Below are 20,951 nucleotides of genomic sequence, written 5' to 3'. Positions count from 1 at the left end.
ACGTATCATAACTATTAGAAGAGCTTATAATTGCTAACAATTAAAATATTGTTTAATTCTAAATGTGTTTATTCTCACACAGAACTCAGTTTATTTATTTATTTATTTATTTGAGAGTGGTAGACAGATAGAGAGAAAGAGGCAGAAAGAGAGAGGGAAAGAGAGAATGGGCACACCAGGGCCTCCAGCCACTGCAAACAAACTCCAGATGCACGCGCCCCTTTGTGCATCTGGCTTACATGGGTCCTGGGGAATCGAGCCTCAAACCAGGGTCCTTGGGCTTCACAGCAAGCGCTCAACCACTAAGGCATCTCTCCAGCCCCGGCACTCAGTGTTAAGACGACTATTGTGGCTTGAATGTAGGATGTTGTCCTCCATAGGCTCATGTGTGCGTCATTCAGCCTCATCGTTGGCCCGCAGCCGGGGGTTCTGGGGAATGCAGCCTTAATGGAGGAGGTGGGCGTTGGCATTTAATGGTCCAGGTCAGCCTGCCAGTGCTAGTGAGCTCACTGTACTTCGTCCCTACTGGTCTGGGGAGGTGTGATGCTCAGCTCTCTGTTCTAACGATGATGAAAGTTGCCCCTCAAAACTGTAAGCCAGAAATAAACTACCCCCCCCCCCCATTAGCTGTTCATGGTCAGGTCAGCAACAAGAAGGTAACTGTTAACAACAACTAACAATAACACTTACTGATCAGTTTTTAACTGGGATGGTCTGTCTTGATTATATGGTATAGATAATAGTCTATAGCTGAGGAAATCAAACTTTTAAGGAAGTGACTTCCCCACAGCCATGGTTAAAAGCAATGGCTAAGAATCAATTCAAATTAAATTTGATTTTATAACCCACATTCTCAACCAGTATGTCATTCTGCCCAGCATTCTGAAGTGCTTTTATTCAGTTTTGTTTTGTCTTATTGGCAAGATAGTTTTTAAGTTAGACGAACTGATATAATTAATAACATATTTTCTTGTGTTCGCTGTTCCCAGTAATGCACATTACAAATAAAATGTAGCAACAGTTTTTAAAGATTTTATTTTTATTTATTTGTTAGAGACAGAAAGGAGGAAAGAGAGCATAGGTGTGCCAGGGCCTCTAGCAACTGCAAACAAACTCCAGATGCATGTGCCACCATGTGTATCTGGGTTATGTGGGACCTGGAGAATCAAACCTGGGTCCTTAGGCTTCACAGGCATGTGCCTTAACCACTAAGCCATCTCTCCAGCCCAATATTTTTTTTTCCTTTAAAACTTAATTTTCACTGAGATGTTATCTTATTTGGCTATATTTCAATGGCAAATTCTTATATTATAGCCATGTACGATAAAAATATTATCATTTTTGAGATTTGGTACTTTGAAATGTGTCATTCTATCTTCTATGCCATGTAGTTTTAGGGACTAAATACCCCCAAATTGAACATTTTCCTCCTTGAACTTTCCACAATACCATATTTGGTTTTGTTTCTACCTCTATAGGTTTGAAAATCCATTTCCTGGTGTCTTGGTATTTGTATTTGTCCGTTACATTAAATGAGTAACTCTTTTAATAACATTCACCTACTACCAACCAGCTCGTACTTGTCAAAAATCACGAACACTGGGAACTGGGGAAATGGCTTAGTGATTAAGGAGCTTGCCTGCAAAGTCTAAGGGCCCCAGTTCAGTTCCCTAGGACCCATGTAAGCTAGATGCATAAGGGGGCATATGTGCCTGAAGTTTGTTTGCAGTGGCTGCAAGCCCTGATGGGGCCAATTCTCTCTTTCTCTCTATCTGCTTCTTCCTCTCTCTCTCAAATAAATAAACAAATATTTTTTAAAAATCATGAACACTATATTTTTGGTAGGTTGAAATACATATTTGTAAATTCCCACAATTTGATAACAGAATTATTTTGGAAATGACATTATGAGAGCCACAATTGCTAGAATAAATTATGTCTTACTCATGATCCCCTTGCCTCATTACTTCCCAGGAAATCAAACACCCAGCCCACTTATCAAATTTTTAAATGATGCAGATGAGGCCCACGCTATGACTAGCGTGCATTTGAGCATTTTAACTTTCTGCCAAGGTTTTAGAAACTCAGAGGAACAAACAGACTTTCAAATAGCCGTAGAATGTATCGCTGTTAACATCTAAATCCCAATAATACAAGTCTATTTGTTGAGCCCTTGCAAAGTGGTTGCATTTCTCAGAACACTGGAAGTGATAAAGAAGAAACTGCTTTCAAACTTCTCTAAACTTCTCCCTGCACAGAGGGAAACTAAGTCAGAAATGTACTTTTTTCTATGTATGCCTTCTTCCTAAACATCAAATAACAATGATGCTGTTTTTCCAACTACTTAGTTTCCAACTAGCTCAAGAAAAAATAAAATAAAATAAAACTGAAGAAAAACTCAGGTAAGTATGTTTCTATAAGCCCTAGTACAAGAAAATTAGATTTTAAAATGTGATATAAAATTATAATTAGACAAGAAGAATGGCTATAATATTAAAACCTAAAGTATTTCATGTGGTTCAATTATTTGACTAGCAGAATGACCTTGGGTAGGTTTCTGAAGCGCTTTTCTACTTAATTTCCTCATCTAGAAGAATGGTGAGAACTGGAATAACCCCCCAGGGAGGTCTGATATAATTATGATACACGACTATGAAGCAAAGTGTTACACAAAGGTGCTATCATCCTCAGCCACTCAACAAGGCTTTATTAGTATTATCATTTCCCTTTTCTTTCCCCCTAGAAGCTGAATTATGTCTTTTGCAAATATATATATATATTTATAATCATACACCAAAGAATAATATGAAGTGATATAACCCAGGCCTTCCCAACCTTGGCACTAAGGATGTCTGAGGCAGAAATCCCTTTGTCATGAGCCCATATCCCCTGCAGGAGATTTCACAACAGCCCTGACCTCTACCCAGTAAATGCCAGTACTACCCACCCCCACCCACTCTCAATTGAGTTGTCATAGCGAAAAGGTCCCCAGACATTGCCAAGTGTCCTCTGAGGAAGAGAAGCAGAGAATCAGCTGAGAACGGCTGATCTAATGGAATCAACTGTGTTGAAGAGATGAAAAGACATCCCAGTCCAAGTTAGTCATGATCCTTAAAGCCGTGCCGTAGAGTGGGAACGAGACACCGTGTACCACGATTTTCACCTTCCTCCTTAGAACCATCACAGACTCCTCACAGGAAAGTCTGCCTTGGCCCTTCAGAGGACTGGTTCCTGCTGCGGGGAGAGAACTCAGCATTAACCAAAGACGGGGCAAGGCATGGTTGCTCGGTTTGAACATTCTTTCAAGCTCCTTTTTCAAAGCTAATAACCTGCAGCCTGAGCCATTATTAAGAAAGAATTAAAGGCCAGTCAAAGTGAAAAGACTGTTAGAGAAGGCTCAGAAGGAGGTCAACCCTCCTGGCAGTGTTCGAACATTAAAAGAACTTGCAGACAAAACACAATTAATGAAACGCAAATCAGAATCCCTTAAGTAACAAAGAAAGAGAGGAGAGCTGGAAAGGTCAAGAAAAGAAATAGAGTCCCAAGATTAATGAGAACATGTTAGTAACTCAATAACCACAAAATATCTACTTTTGTAAGCTGTTTCCACAATCTGGATTGTGTTAGTCAAGCGTATCCTAAGAGCACTTAGAAAGCAAGCAGATAACCTCTGAGAAGCAAGATAGGCTTACAGCACAGTTATGGAAATTGAACTTAATTTTTTTCTTTAGATAATGACTGGACAGATAAATATCAGGTAAAGTCAAGATCAATAGTGTCTTAACAAGAATTGCCAAGTTCGCATTGATCCCTGTAACTGTTTGCTGTGCTTAGTTATGATATAAATTTATATAAATTTAATAGTTCAAAAGCATAGCTGTATAAACTTTTAATTGACTCAGTCTTAACAGTCTCAACCATGGAGGAATGCTGAATAACTTAAAAGATTGATAAGGCACCCAAAAAACTACAAAAGTAAGACAAAATATAAAATATAGAAGTTACTAGTGAAAGAAATTAGTCAAAAAAATGAACTCAAGTGAAAAAAAATACAGCAGATGTATTTTTTTAAAGTCACAGAGGTTTTATTTTGAGGCCATCGAAATGACTTAGGCCATCTAAACTAAGGAAATTCCCAGTCACCTTCACAGAACTCTGGTGTCTAGATCTGAGGTGACTCTAGCCTACTCCAATAGCCTACACAGTTCTGGAATGGAATAAAAATCACACTGTGCTCAAAGATGACTAAGTAATATGACAGAGGACGTCCAAATAACCGCACATGATTAGCTGGAAAGCGAAAGACTTTGGGAGGAGCAGATGGGTGCCATACTTCAGGAGCTAATTTGAGAAGGTTTCGAAGCTTTGAGGTACTGAGTCTTCCTTGTTGTTGCTAGACATTTCTAATGTTCAGGTGTCTGCATTTTCTTACATGAAGAAAACAGTTAGGGAATTCATGGGTTAAGACTTGGTCATTAGGGCATCAAAGACAAGCTTCTGATTCAGATGTTCAGCTTAGAGTGAGATATAGATGTTAGCACCATCAGTAAAACATGAAGTAAAAACTCAACAGACAGATGTCAGGGTGTATTTCTATCTTATTTTAGTCGTGGGGATTGACACTAATATAATAACATTCTATAGCCTTTGAAAAGCTTTTTTGTGTGTGTATATGCACACACACACACACACACACACACACACAGTACACGCAGGCTTCGTATGCACACACTTTTCATTTTTAAGACAAATGACTCAACTTTATTCCAGCATAGACCCAGTTGTTCCCAGGGAATTTTGTGACATCTCACATAATGCAGGCTTGACAAGCCCACCATAGGCCATCTGTCCCAGTTATCCATCAGTCCATCCAAAGATCAGTGTCTTGTTAGGATTAATGGCAATGTCTTAGAATTATAGACATTCACCAGAATTCTAAAGTTGATTGTTTAAACTCTTGTTTCCCACCTGGTTGAAATAAGTAATCTAAGCACTACAGTATACAAACACAACAGTCAAACGTCATTTCTTTGAAAACAAAGCAGGTTTGGGTTCTCACTTTTGCTTTGTTCAGAAGATTGCCACTTACTGGTTATAATTATAAGGGAGATGTCTATATAGCTTTGGGATATGTTTTTAGTGAACTAAATTGCACATTGCTAAGAGTAAGTTTCATAGCTGACACATTCTTTTGCTTTGAATAAAGTGTCACTGCAGAAAATTAAACATAGTTTAAAACGTGTGAATGTGGAACTGAGAGGTGCATACCAAAGATTGACTATTACAATATCTCCTCATCACAAAACACAAGCTTGGAAGTCATGGTACCTGGGTTGTGGTACCAACCTTACTGGGGACTACCAGTGTGAGTCTAGCATCCCATGCTCTCGTCTGGTTGTGTGATCATGAGCATTTCTCAGCCTCTTTTGACTGCCTAGAATGAAAACTTGGTTGGTTACCCCATTCAGAGACTAGAGCCAGTTACTCTGAGTGGACTGCAAAGGCAGTCACCAAGTGTTCTTTGGTGATGGAAAAGATTTATTGTTGTGAGCAAAATCAGCTTCCATTGAGATCATGAGGAAGCATGTGCCATATTAAATGTGGCTGCTTTGAGCCGCAAGAGGCTCCTTCAGTTCTGCTTTTCTGAAATTGCCGTATTCTCTCCCACTGTGTCGCTGTGTTTTAGAGACGCTGTGTCGAGCTTCTCGGCCCATATGGCAGACAGACCTATAATGAAGTACAGGATGGTAGTGGCATAGAATCTGCTCGTTGTAGGTGAAAGACACATCCTATGTAAATTTCTGTCATGGGATAGAAGCTTCTGCCACATTCTCACAAGATTCTTGCCCCCATATTGCACACAGCCCTGTCATGAACAAACAGGACTAAGTTGAAATCCAAGTCTGGCTGGAGCTAAGAGGAAGGGATGAGCTTCCTGTGGTATCTTTGTCTATGAGTCACCAAGTCCACAGGGCTTTTGTGTGGCTCTGGGTGGTTTGGTTTTGTTTTTTTGTTTTTTTTTTATGTTTTCAATAATAAACGAGAGTTTTGAAGTCTATTACAGGCTAAAATTCTGATCAGCTTCAAAAGTACCTAATTCAGTGATGGGCTTTGATTACAACTTTTGATAGCAACTCTAATAGGGAAGAGAAAATGGGAGTCAGAAGAGCAGCTGCGAAATGGCAACATTAAATCGGCATTTGCATCCAACACACTGCGGCGCACCACCTCATCTTCTCGGGAGTATAGTTCCTTCCATAGATTGATGAACGTGAGAGGCATAATCTCTTACAGACTTTTTCCAGCTCTGAAACTACAGGAAATACATATCAACCTTTGCCTGGAGAGGGACTAACAGTCCCTTAAATAAGCTTCAGTTTGAAGCTTAAAAGCTTTTCAAAGCTCGTATTTTTTTTTTCTATAAAATAGGGCAAAAGGGACCTTCAAGTTGACTTCCTGGAAAAATAATAGTTTAAACACTGTTGACAAAAAAAAGAGAGAGAGAGAATTAACATGAGAGAACTCTATTGCATGTACGTATCGAAGTATTATATCTAATGTCAGTTGCCAGGTCGGCAGGAACATTGGTCTCTGTGGGGGCGGGGGAGGGAGCCGAGATGTAGACAATGGAAGAGAGTTCCAAGGAGAAACCTGAGCGAGCAGAGCAGCTGGTCACACCCCTATGGCTGACAAAAACAGTGTGGTGCAATGGAGCCGACAGAAAGGCAGAAAGGCAGGAGCGTACGCATGGCAGGGCAGAGCCTTGTCCCGTGTCGTGTCTCACTGCATGACTCCTTGTGCACGCATACATACAGGGGAAGATGTCATGTGCTCTCCTCTGTCACTCTTTCATCTTATTTCCCTGAGACAGAGCCTCTCCCTGACCCTGGAGTTCCTGACTCTTGGGTTAGAATGGCTAATCTGAGAGCTCCAGTGATCCCCCCCCCCCGCCGTCTCCAGCTCCCCAGCACTGGGGTGACCTGCGTGTGCAACCAGTCCCACTTTTTGCTTGGGTGCTAGGGATCAAACGCAGCTCCTCACACTTGTACAGCAAGCACCGTCACCTGCTGGGACACGGCCCCAGTCCCTCGTAGGCCTGTGTTTTGATTCTCCCATGAGGCAGCAAATAGCAGGAGAAGCACATAGCACCTGCGCAGTGAACTAGCATGCTGTGGAGGGTCAGTCAAGTGCAAGGTCTTCATCTTTGGTTGCAAAGAGTGTTAAGAAAAAGACAAGACCGAAGTCCAAATGGTATAACAGGTGATGTCATTGACAACTGGTTCATTTTCAGGCACAGTGTTGCTTGCCCAGGACTATAGTCTACATTCTAGAACACCCAAGACGATAATGCCAATCACCTACCATGAGTCCCTAGATCCTATTGGATTTTTTTTTTTTTTTCTGGCCATACAGGGCCATTGTATTGTGATGTTGCATTTTTCATGAGCTTCGTTGCAATTTCATCCTTTAATCAAAGCTGTGGTTTCCTTTCCTCATTCTAGAACTCTAAATTGTTTCTTTTTAAAACACAGATGGGAATCAAAAGCTGAGGGCGGTCTGCCTTGTGTGGGTCTCACCATCCCGTCTCTACAAGTAGCTCTTTCGGAACAGGAAAATCTCCCCTGGACATCATGGGCATTGTGAATGCTCATGTTCTGTGGAACAAACATGTAAATTATCAGCGTCAATTAAACTGTCAGCTTTTGGCGAAGCAACCGTACTGCATAGCAGGAAGTCCAATCAACCTCACCCAATGGCCACAATTACATCCTGTCCCATTTTATTCTCTTTCAAATCTGTCTGATTAAATGCATGCTCCTTGCCCATCAAAAGAACCCAGTACTTACTGATCAACTCAAGCATATTGAAAAAAAGGCACAGTAGTTATATTCTGCACACACACACACACACACACACACACACACACACATGCCCACGCACACAAGCACACTCACACACACTAGATGTCTCATGTATCTCCTTTGTGCTATCAATAGAGCGTCCATCTTCTGATTGGTCAAGGAAAGGTTATAGAGGTTCTAAAGAAGGAAGGGGCTCTGGGGCAGCCAAGGGACTTTCTAGTTTCTTCACCAGAAGAACATTGATATCCATGAAGGAACTGGGTTTTTCAGAAGCATGGAGAGTTTCTCCTGTGAGAATTATCTGCCTTTTGGGGAAACCCATCCCAGCAGTAAGTCAACATGAGTTCATACGGTAATCATATGAGCAGACTCTTCTTGTGGTACCGCTGTCTACACAGGCATATCCATGTTGCCCTATGATCACGTCTCTCTGGAGGAAGTTAGGTTTTCCCTTCTGAGCTTTGTTTCGCATGACCAGCATGTAACGTGGTTTAAGTTGTATGTTTATCCTGGGTGTCTTCTGGCCATCGTTAGTACAGCTGAGGGTGCAAGTTCTCCGAGTCTGAATGACGGTAAACTCTTTGACCTTAAAAGGAAGGGAAATCTTACCAGGTCAAACATTCTGTCCAGGACACATCTGAATCTAAACCAATATAAGCCATCAAGCTTTCAATAGGTTCTTCGTGGCATTTCATGAAAGTTGACTTCGAGGAATTCAGCTCAGGTTAAAACAGACATCAGGAGTAGCCAACATTGGGATGGGGCATGAAAACATCTCAGTGTACTACGCAGCAGCATAGTCTAAAGACAAGGACTCGTGTGAGATCACTGGGGTGCCACTGGTGACAGGTGAAGACGTAACCACTCCGTCGTCACAACGATGCGAGATCAAGTAGCTTACATACCCCTGGTCCATCGATCATAGGAGCCCTGCTCTTCCTTTGCCTCTGTCCATGGGCCTGTGCTCTCTACCTGAATATGCTTTCCTTCAGACACGTCTATGTGCGACTTAGTGCTTAGTATGGCTGTGATTTCATCCCTGATGGGGCCCAGTGTCTCCTCACCCCAAGAGGCAACTATAGCCCCTTGTTAAGTTTTCATCCTCACCTCTCAGCCACCATCCTTGAACTGAACTCATGTTCCTCAGCAGGTAGAATGAACAGCGGTCATTCATTGCTACCTTCTGTGCTTCTTTGGCAAGGACCCCAGGTAGTGTCCAAATGGTGCCTGAAGCCAGCCCATGAGCCTGTGTCTCCTACTTTGTGGATGGATGGATGGATGGATGGATGGATGGATTGATTGATTGATTGATTGATTGATGTGCTTTGGAAGATTCCTTGTCTCTCTTGGCCTTCTGAACTTTATTCCACTTTGCCTGACAAGAATCCCGACTTCTCAGAAGATGGCCTAAACTAACTAGGCTCCAAAGGAGATGACTAAGCAAGCAAGCAGGTGGTCTTGCTACAGTGCCTTTGTGCGCTGCAACAAGAATATGGAAAAGTTTAGGTTCGTTCCAGCACAAGCAGACAACAGGAGTGTTAGCATGCTGGTGCCACTTCCCCTGTCCACAAATCCCGCAGGGCAATGCAAAGGAACCAGATGGCAGCCACACACGCAATGAGTTCTGTCATGGTTGACGGACCCAGAGCCAGAGTCGCAGCACCTAGAGGATCAACAAACACCCTCCTCCCAGAGCAAGTGCTGACACAGAGGTCAGAGCTGTGCTCACCCAACTGTCTTAACTGCCTCCGTGACGAGCTACAGAAAGGGTCAGCCTAGGGACAGGCGTCTTTGGCACAGTCAGCAAGGGTGACCTTTGGCCCATGCTGGCCTGCCTTTTATGAGTTGACAGTAATCTGATGCAGTCTTTGCTCTTGGGAAACATATACTAAAATATTCAGAAGCAAAGGGCTATATTAATTACCCTTCTTGTTGCTGTAACAAAATACCTGAGAGGAAAGCAGTTGAAAGAGGAGGGTTATTCCGGCTTACAGTTAAAGGTTACGTTCCATCAAGGTGGGGAGGGCACAGTGCAGGAGCAAGAAGCAGAGCTGGCCACATGGCATCCATCCACAATTAGGAAAAGGTTAACGAATATGCTGACATTTAGCATAAACAGAGTTGCAGGTGAAAGTAGACAATACCGTTCTGACCTCTAGCAGATGCCCAAGTGCACGTACGTTGTGACAGAACGTAAAGTAATGGCTGTCTCCACTCTTTCTCTCCTTGCAGCTAGAAAATCTGGAAGCAGAAACTGCCCCATTGCCCTAACAGGGCCCTGTGCCATCCCGACTCCCACTGAGCTTGGAGGCCACCATCTTCATGGAAGTAGGTCGCTACCAAGATGCATAGGAGCCTCTGGTTTCCTAAGACAGTGCCTGATCCTGAGTCATCAAAAGTCTGATCTCTCTGTTACTCCACTCTGCACACTGGAGGGACATCTGAACTGTGCCAAGCACCTGAAAGGAGCAGACTGCTTCCCACTAGTGAATCAGCTCATGTACGTCATCACCAGGAGCACACCCAGGTGACCACAATGCTCCGCGGTGTGTCAACTAAGGTCGTCATAGAAGGCGACCCTTCTGTATGTAGTGTCTATTTTTGAGCAAATGTTTATGACCTAGTGAAAGAAAGCCCATCGATTGTCAACGTTACTATAGTAACATGTCAAGTAAATGCTACCTCTGACCCCCCCCCACCCCCCCACCCACCCTCACATCACCCTCTGTGAAAGGACCAGGCTCTCTGGTCGTTTGTGAGACAATGCATTACTTTTGAAGTGTCATGCTCACCATCACATTCTCATTGGCCGAGGACATCCCGCACACATCCGCTTTTCGGTTTGGTGTTGTTTGAGAGAACAGTCATGTCTCTCTCCCCAGCTCCACAGTGATGGTGACGATGAAAATGAATCTGAAGCCCGGTCACATGTCTATCAGTGGCAGAACGGTGGCTCCTCATGCTGAAAGCACATCCTGACGGTCACAGTGAGGGAGAGTCCATTCCAGGTTTTCAGTGTTTGCTCCCCGACTTTGACGGTGCATTCTCTTGCTGCTACGTGAAGGCTCTTGGAAGTCCAGGTCAAGAAATCCCCCAATGGGCTCATCATGCCGTCCACACGAGAAGCCAATCTTTTTGCACACTTCATTTTTTTTTAGTAATTTCCCCATCCTGAATCTGTCTTTCCATTATTTTTTAAACTTGGCTCAGAAGAGTAGTATCTTTTAAAACAATATGATAAAATGTTTTCATTGAATGCCAGGAAAGTTTAAGTGTGTACTTAAAAAAAAAAAATATGTGGACCTGATAAAATTAATCACAAGCCGGGTGTGGTGGTGCACGCCTTTAATCCCAGCACTTGGGAGGCAGAGGTAGGAGGATCGCCATGAGTTTGAGGCCACCCTGAGAATACAGAATGAATTCCAGATCAGTCTGGGCTAGAGTGAGACCCTACCTCCAAAACCAAAAATAAAATTAATCACAAGGCAGATTCAAATAACCATACAGAAAAATCTGGGATCTATTTTCTAACCTATGTTGTTATTTGGACGTGAAATCATCTCCTACAAGACTTGCATTTGTATGTTACCATCGCCAATATTTTGGTCTTTTTAATCTTTGCTCAATGTCAAGATTTCCTTTGTAATATGTCCGTCTTCTATGTACTTGTCCTAGGACAAGCCGCCCCTCTGACCAGATTTCCTTGTTCAGTTGAGACTTGGCAGTGCCCCATTTTATTAAATCTGTGAGGACGCCCATGTCAGATGACTCATGCCAAGGCATTCAGCTTGAACTTGCACAGGCATCAACCAAATGAATCGAGCTCTTTTTCATTGGCTATGGAGGTGGTAGTGGAAAACAGAGTCCTTGGTCCCCTGACAAGTATCTCACAGAGTTCGCAACAGCCAGCCAGAAGATCCAGGTGTGCAATGCACACCTGTTTAACAAGGCACAAGCGAGCATCAGACAGCCAACCCAGCACTTCCAGAAGCTAGCTGCTGCGGATCAGAATAACTGAATTTACTGTCTCTGAGATGATCCGTTGTAATTGTGTGGACCCAGCCATGTATCCATTAGAGGAGGAAAAAAAAAAAAAAAAACCCAAGATAAGTGTTTTAATGTTTCCTTTTGATTATGCCTGGCGTTTGCCTCTAATAACCTCCATTTCTCAGAAATTATGTCTCAGGTTAGATGTGCATTATGTTTCTTTTTTCTTTTCTTTTGTTTTTATTTTCTGATCAAAGTAATTAAAACCAGAACCTTAAGGTGATTTAGAATTTTAAAATGGATAAGGCAAATGAAATACATTAGGGAGAATGAAATATTTGTACATAAATGGTAGAGAGGAAGATTCTTGCTTTTAGTCTGCTGTGAGAACTCGTATTTCTCTCAAGGGATGATGTAGCGTTACTTTCTGCTCATCAGGCTATTTCTTGGCTACTACTGTTTCCGCCTAATGTCTCACTCCTGCCTGGTATGAATTAGCCTGCATGTGGTTGAGAGAAACTTGATCTTGATGTAGGAGGTGATCCAGCTTTTTCTACAAGTATCACGTGTGTACACAAGGTTCACCCGTGCCGTCTTTCAGAATCTACAAAGAACACACAATCAAGGGGTTCATTTCCAAAATCTATTCTAAAGCAAGTAAGATGGGGTCAAGTTGCTGAATAGAAAGGCATTTTCCCTGTGAGTTTGTTAGAACTGCCACGGACATAGATTCAGTTGAGGAGTGCTGATGGGAATTTGTAAGGTGAAGAAAATACGAAGCTCTGCCTTGTTCATTCGTCTGATTTCTCTGTTGCCCTTCTGAATGGAGTCTCTTTCACATTTGGTGCCCCAGGAATGGAGATTGGACATAAAAGGGAAGTTCTGCTGCTGGGGAAACTAGATGCTATGAGAATCCTAGTGCCCTTAGTTCGAGGCACATGTTGCCCTCTTTTCTTTCAGCTTTAACCCTCACTGCTGTTTTGCCCCTACACCCTTCTCTTCAGAACAACCTCTAGAAAGGAAAGGAAAGGACTGAAGCACACCTTCACTCATCTCAGCGGGGTGTGGAGGCAAGACTTTGGAGGGGCCTGAGTCAGACGTTCATTTCTACCACTGAGTTTAGAAAAGACACTGATGATTTGGGTTTGAAGGTCATGCCAATAAATATCTGAGCAGACAGTGTGAAGTTGTGTTTTAAAAAAAAAATTGGTGATTTTCAGTGACCTATTCAAGCTTGCCTAAGCTTCAGTCACATTGAAAGCTTGGACAATAGCAGGAGGGTCATGAGTAAAGTCAAGTGAGATGATGTATTAAAGAAAAAAAGAAAGCTTAGTACAGAGGGTAGTAATAATGACTTCCCATTTGTGGTGAAAAGTACACATGGAAACTATCCAGGCCGACAAAACAAAACAGTAACCAGCAGAGCCTTGGGAGCTTTACTAGGAGCCATCTATACCTGACTTGCCACAAACACTGAGAAGAGCATGTGTCTTCCTCAGTTTGCAATGGCTCAGCAAACAGGCATGTGGATGTGTCTGAGACATCGGTCCCTCAGGCTTAAGGCAAAAGCCCGTGAAAGGGCCCAACTTGGTAACATCTATCCAGGAGCCATTTGAATTTCATTAGAAATAACTTCTTCCTACAGTGAACATTCTTCACTTCCATGAAGATATTAGAAGTGGGAGCTAGGGAGATGGCTGGGTGGGGTATCAGCATGAGCACATGAATTTAAATATCTCACCACACACATAACATGCTTGATACAGTGTGTGTCCCTGTGATCGCAGCGCTGGGGTGACGGTGACCAGGGGACCCCTGGGCTTGCTAGCTGGCAAATCTAGCCAAATCAGTGAATATTGGTTCAGTGACAGACCCTGTCTCATAAAAATAAAGTGAGGGGCTGGAGAGATGGCTTAGCGGTTAAGCGCTTGCCTGTGAAGCCTAATGACCCCGGTTTGAGGCTGGATTCCCAAGGACCCACGTTTGCCAGATGCACAAAGGGGCGCACGTGTCTGGAGTTCATTTGCAGTGGCTGGAGGCCCTGGTGCGCCCATTCTCTCTCCCTCTCTCCCTCCTTCTCTCTGTCACTCTCAAATAAATAAAGAAATAATAAACAAAAAAATTAAATAAAGTGAGCAAGCATGAAATGGAGACACCAACATGTAACTTCCACAGGCAGGCATACCCACACACATATCCGTGCCCATACATATATGAACATGCATGCATACTACACATGTATACACACAAAGCAAAAAAAAAATAAAAGTACAAGGAATTGTGAGCAAGACTCACTGATTGGGAAGCAAGTAAACCAGTAAACTCAGAGGTCAACAGCTTCATGGGCAACAGGGCATGGCAATGGTCATGTCCTGTCATGTAAGCCCATGGCATTTCTTAGAGTAAGCAGATGGTCAAGTTCAGTTTAATCCAAGCAGCTCTACTGAGTTTCAGATACTTGGGTTACGAACCTACTGACCATTAAACTTGAGAGCTAGGCTTATGAAAAGACTAATGGGGTGAACCGACCGTGTGTCCTATAACCAGACTTACTTTCTTTTTCAATGAAATACTAATAAATGCTGTCTGTACATTTAAAGGAATTTTAGCACCCAGCAAATAGTAAAGCTATATGTATCAATCTTTGAAATCACCTTTTCTTCTTATTTAACTACATGAAAGATGCTTCTAGACCCTTTCTAGACCTTTCTAGACCTTTTCTGAGAAAGATTAGCTTTTCAGAGTTCTGTTCATTGCACATTTAGCACAATTTAATAATGCTTCTTCTCAAATCAGGTTGCATTTCCTGTGTTTACAGTGAGAACTTCATTAAAATCTGCACTTGGAAATTACATGTAAATTTCACAAAGTGGCAGAGGAAGGTAGGAAGACTTCGTTGTTGAAACAGAACAAATACGATGCCAAACCTTTGTACAGTACTTAGTGTTAATCCAAACAGTCCCCTATGTTTCAATGTAATTGTAGATATGTTTATGTCCTTCAAGTGATATCACTGGTTCTAGTTTTAAGTACAGAAAGGGGGAAGTAAAAGCAATGTTCTTAAGATTCTGCGTGAAACTGAACAGCCATATACTTGAAACAGGGTGAGTGAAAGTTAGTATTTTGGGCACAGTAAAACTGCTTTAATTAACACAAGCAGAGAAAAGAAGAGATGACATTTCTGTAACATCGTGGTTGTGACTTCATTGACTTAGAGGAAAATTAGAAGACAACTGGGATTTTCTCAATTTCTAAGAGGACAGAAGACCCCCCCCCAACCCAATAAAAAACGCCTCATGATAGAACCTGGATGACTTAAATTCCTTACACTGGTTCCCTGAGAAGATGGGATCCAGCTTGCCAGGGATATTTGATTACAGTGGCAACAACCACCTCCTCACATTCATGTGAGGTCAGAACAACAAGGCCTACAAATCAAGGGGTACCTCCTGTAGTCACGGGGTGCCTAGGGGGCCCAGCTTCCGGGTTTCCCAGAAAGCCTAGTTCCAGGCCACTGGCACTCCTTACACACGTTAAGGATTTCCAAGCATAGGTCAGCCCAGACATCCTGCTGGATCTTGAGAGACGCTGGAGTTCTTTAGGCCCCAGAGAAGAAACAATTTATTTCTCAGCACAGCCTTAAGATATAGTTTTCAATTTTCAATCCTATTTTATTCCCGTTAGAATGATATGTATGTCTTTTCTCATATTGTGGACCAAAGCTTATTTACATTTTAATTTATTACATTTATCACTATAGGATTCTATCAGGAACGTCCAAAAAAAAAAAAAAAGAGAGAGAGAGAGATTGAGAGGGAGAGAGAGAGAGAGAGGTCAAATTAGTAGAACATAGACCATTGGGTATTTCTTATTTTCCTAGTTTCTAAAAAATTTTTCACTGTATATATTCACTCTGCATGACATCTTTATATAAGGACATTTTCATTCAAGTATTTATTTTAGGTTAAGTATATCCTCATACCCACTACCCAGCCTTTCTTACCCCTCTCCCTCTCCATTAGTCCTCTAAACAGATGTTTTAATGAGAGAGAGAGAGAGAGAGAGAAAGAAAGAGAGAGGGAGAGTATGTGTGTGTATGTGTGGCACACATGCATGTCAGGATCTCCTGCTGCTGCTGCAAACAAACATCCGTCCAGTTTTTATCTGGCTGGCTGAGGAATCAAACCTGGGCCAGCAAGCTTTGTAAGCCAACATCTTTCACTGCTGAGCCATCTTCCCAGCTGCTCCTAAAAAAAATGTCTCTTCTAGTGTTATTGCTTGCTTGCTTGTTTTCTAACGTGGAGAGATGTCGGTTCTGACCATTGCATAATTGTGTGCGTTCACCCATCCCCACTTCTGCCTAAAGTGTGTCGGATGTGTCCACCTCCGATCAGCATCTACCAGCCCTTCTTCTCTCCCGAACAGACTTCCTTTAGCAACGACCAGTGTAGGAAGCCAGCACTGCCTACTCAGCAGGACATGCCTGAGCCCACAGCCTGACCTCACGGCCACCCCATGCCCCACATGCACGAATAAGGGCTCCCTTTCACTGCCACCTTAACCATAGAACCAGTTAGAGCACCCAGCGCTCTACAAAGACAAGCAACCCCTGAGCCCATTCTTGGTCTCAGGCATCTATCTCCGCAGGTGGTGAACCTGATTCCTGATGGCTGCGCCTACCTCCGCTGGGCTTCCTTCAGAAAACAGGAAAATTACAAGGCTTCCTGTTACTGTCTTTGGCTGTGAGACAGTTTGTTCCCATCTGGCCCCAGGCTCACCCTGCTCTTACTCAGTGGGGAGCTGCTACTGATCACTGCTGTATTAACTCAAAACTCATTTGCTTTATGGAAATTCAGGGCCCTTATTTCTCAAGGGAATAGAGAAAAATCAACAGGCCTCCTGCCCAGCTGCCACTTTCCATGCAAGCCCTTGAATCTGTATGAATTAGATTCAAACAACAGGTTATGTTGAGGGCTTATCATTTCAGTTTTGCAGATATTAATCTTGTAAGTGTTCTCAGAACTCCGTTCTGTGAATCCATCATGTAACGTGTACATAAAGAGAGGGGAAAAAAATAGAAAACAGGGGAATATGAAGACGTGCCAGTGATTTTTGTATATTTTAGTTTGATTACTTGCTTGTTTTTTTTGGTTTGGTTTGTGTGTGTGTGTGTTCTCTTATTTTTTTTTGAAACAGGGCCTAACTTGGTGGCACAGAATACCCTGAAACTCATTAAGGAGCCCAAGCCAGTCTTAAGCTTGCGGTAACTCTCTTGCACCAGTACCTGGCTTACAGGTGTGAGCCATCACACCAGGCTCATTTTGTTTGTTTTTAATAAATTCCATCCATTTACTAATAGAACTAAATGGGGATGGTCATATTGATCATACGATTCCTTATTCACTTTAATCATGAACTCCATCCTTTCTAACCAAATCCTATAACAAAACCCATAAGCCAAATTGTACAAGACTATTCCTCGTGGCTGTAAGTAGTGTCACCATAATGAATTCAAGGGACACCTAAGAACTGAGACTGTCCATCGAGGTCATTAGTACTAGGACACAGCTTGGCACAGGTGCACAGATGTATGTATAAAAATATGGATGCCTTTTTAAGCATTATTTTCCTCATGATAATACTGAAGCTTCCAGTTTAAAAAAGAAAAAGATCAATCTGGTTACTTTTTCTTATTGATTCTAAAGACAGTCTACGAGGCATGCTGACTCTTCTGTAACTAGTCTGAGATCTCTAAAACAGCTGCAAACAGCAAAGGCATGGTGAGGAGATAAAGGAGTCTCATATTTCTTGCAGAAGAGAGAAGGGGAATCCAGGAAGTGGTGGCTGCCAAGGTTTGACTATACTATTTTGACATAAATTTTTTAAATGAGAAAAAAATGACTTGCACATATCTGAACACTCACCTAGTTACAAACATACGCACACACACACATACATACATAAACACACATACATACCCCATAGAGAACACTTTGAAATTACATGATAGTTGTGATCAAAATAGAAAACATTCAATGAACAAAACTTATCAAGGGCAATCATCTTCGTGGAAACTACAGAATCAATAAGCTACTTGAACACTCATTATTTATATTCATACTCTGGCAATAGACAAAATAAACATTTAGAATATGCTTTCAAATCTACATTTTTATTTCAATCTCAATTTGAAGTTCAAATTATTCTGTTATCTCTATCCAAACCACCAATGTTACTAAAAAGGTATGACTCATCATAAAATCTGAACCCATAAAATTCAGTGTCACTGTTTACCATTTATTATTCCTATGATAAAAGCTTGTGCATTAAATACAGGTATTAGGAGTTTAGAATATAAATTCTCATTAGTTTAACATAAATGGAGTCACAAATATGAGTGCTTATATGCCCATCACATGACAACTGTATCTAGGTTTATAATGATACTGTTATATACACCTACATAGGTCATTGTATGGGAACCTACCTACCCATATAAATATAATGATTTATTACTTTCATTGGAATTAAAGAAGAAATGATAGTTTCTACTATGTCATCCTTCCTTGGCAATACATTTATTGAGCTTTTCATCTAATAAGTAATAATTCTAATTTAAAACATGAACCAATCTTGTTTTCATTTAATTATGTCATGTGAAATAAAAAGTAACCATTTTGTAAATGAAGCTGTATAAAAATAAACTGAAAAAAAAAACCCTACTCTGTCAAATGTAGCAAATAAACAAGTTGTCTTTTTAAGAAAAGTGTGAGTCTAAACTTTGGGTGCTGTGCGACTTGTCATTAATTTTTTTGTGGCATTGATGACACATTTTGCTATCCAAAGATGCTTTCTGCTAGAGAAAATCTGTGCTCCATACTTTTAATTACATCTGAAATTCGGTAACTAATAGATGCCTATAATGTCTCAGTGACAAAAACACATCAAAATAGAGTTGACAACATATTTCATTTGAGTCTCCAGTGGTTAGATTCAAATATTTCAAACAGGTTTTTGACCATAAACCGCTTTGCTCCACAGCAACAGAAATGGAAACAGAATTGTTCCTTCTCTGGTCCCTCGGTTCGAGTCAGTCCTTACAAGAACAGCCAGCTCTTCTCCCACTTGCCCTTCCTTGCATTCTAGAGACTGAAACAAAGGCAGGACTGATCCCTGTCCTTGAACTCCAGGCGAGAAATGAAAACCAGTCCGTCTGGCTGCTCTGGGTATAAGGCCAGCTTCGATGGCCAGGGAACATTTTAATTCACAGTTATCCAAATATCTGAAGAGTATATGGAAATTCCGGCTGGCAGAACACACAAAAAAGCTGTCTAACATAGCCCCTACTTTGCAGACTTTTTTGTATCTGAGTAAATGAAAATATAGCCCCAGATTTCATCACTTTTCTGAAGTTCATATATTTGACAAGAAGCACAGTATAGTTCCTTGGTTTTTTTTTTCAGCCATTTCCCCATGTTTGCCCTTCAAGAGTATTACCTGTGGAACCTGCATCTCACTTTTATGCCCTCACCATGGAGAGAAAGAGCAATCTTGTTATAACGTAGAAAGAAGAATGTTTAAAAATATACAACATCATTCTCTGATATTTTTCCTTTAATGTTTTTGGGGTTTGTTTCTTTAAGGTGTTAGATCCATGATAAAATCATCATCATCATTATTATTGCAATGGTAAATATCCTACCATAAAGTAAAGACCAAGTTGTCATCTCATATTCAATGTTCATTTCCAGATAGGACAAGATGGTCAAATGAAGCTTCTTAACAAAATTATCTGATACACAAAAATGTTGACTAGTTTATCTAACATTAAGCACGTCACTAAATTATGTTTTGTGGTATTCCTATTTGACTACTTAAGATTGCTGTGTTTAAAAAGCTATATATGAAATTTGCATGGCATTACTGCTGCTATGCCAGAGTCTATGAACCTGTGGCTGTTCTTGCATGAAATGTAGTGATCACTTATATTACTAATAAAGAAAACCTAATAGTGACATAAATATGAGTTCCTGTGTTTCTTATTCTCCCACGACAACTGGCCTGTTTAAAAAGAATACTTTCCAAGTAGATGTTTCAATATAGGCAAATAGCCAAAGAATTCTACTAGTGGTTGGTTTTGGTTCTCAATAAGTATTTCAAAGAGAATGGAGGAAGTGGGTATTGTCACATCCACCGGCACTTGAGCAGTGAGCTAGGCTGCCAAGATGCTGAAGGAAATATGTCAAGACACAGTGTAAGACTCAAGGTTTATTAAAGCTTATTAACAGGTAATCTACAACCCCATGGGGAATACCAGCAATCCCACCGAGGAGGGCCCCAGCTGAATGGGGGCAGGGACAAGGGAAAGGATGGTACCAAGACATGATGTATTTATACTAAGTATATCTGTAATTATAAAAAGTTTAATTTCAAAACTACTTATTAACAAGGAAGGTCCACAAGGCCCAAGGGCAGTTCAATGGTGCTAGTCAACAAGTCCATGAAGAGCATCTGTGGCCCAACAGTACATCTCAGAAGGCCCAGTGGTGACCTACTCTCCATGGTGTTTTGCAGTTTTCTACAGGGAGAGAAATTTTATTAGCTAGCCTACATAAGCAGTGACATCATTAGCCAGATCTGCCTCATATCACCAGCTTTCCAAGGAATAGCGTATTTAGCATAGGTGCTGGGAAGCAGGCTGCCTGCATAGATAATGTTAGCTTGCCTGGATCCCAGGGTAGTTGCAGAGAATTCACCTCATCTGCACAGCCTGGTTACGGCCTGCTCGCATTGCTTTTACTTGGCCAAAGTATTTGGAATGGAAATGGGTATTTCATGGACTTGGAATCTTATGCCTTACTATTTGGAGAGATTATGTAGGTGTGCCTCAGTACAGAACAGTTTGTTGAATAATACCCAGTGATTTTATAAAGTGACTGCACTAATTTATCCTCACGTGAACAATATGTAAGAGGGATGGGACTCATCCTTGTCAACAGTTGATATTGTCAGTTTTTAACAATTTTAGCTATTGGTGATATCTAGTGATATCTTGGGTTTAACTTGCATTTTTCTCATGGCAATTATGCTATGTATTTGATC

The 20,951-nt window shown here is 41.5% G+C and overlaps 1 protein-coding gene across 1 annotated transcript in view; it reads left to right on the top strand.

Annotated features, from left to right (window-relative positions):
- The window catches only part of Oprm1 (opioid receptor mu 1), a 56,205-nt gene extending 45,655 nt beyond the window's left edge, over positions 1–10,550 (top strand). Inside the window, exon 4 of the mRNA XM_004651114.2 lies at positions 10,095–10,550. Within this exon, the coding sequence (XP_004651171.1) occupies positions 10,095–10,133 (39 nt within the window). The 3' untranslated portion in view covers positions 10,134–10,550. The remainder of the gene's footprint in view (positions 1–10,094) is intronic.
- Positions 10,551–20,951: the final 10,401 nt, after the last annotated feature.

The sequence above is a fragment of the Jaculus jaculus genome, chromosome 9 (genome assembly GCF_020740685.1).
Source record: "Jaculus jaculus isolate mJacJac1 chromosome 9, mJacJac1.mat.Y.cur, whole genome shotgun sequence".
Taxonomy (NCBI): Eukaryota; Metazoa; Chordata; class Mammalia; order Rodentia; family Dipodidae; genus Jaculus; species Jaculus jaculus.
Note: the sequence above shows the minus strand (reverse complement) of the source record. Positions and strands in the feature narration are given on the sequence as shown.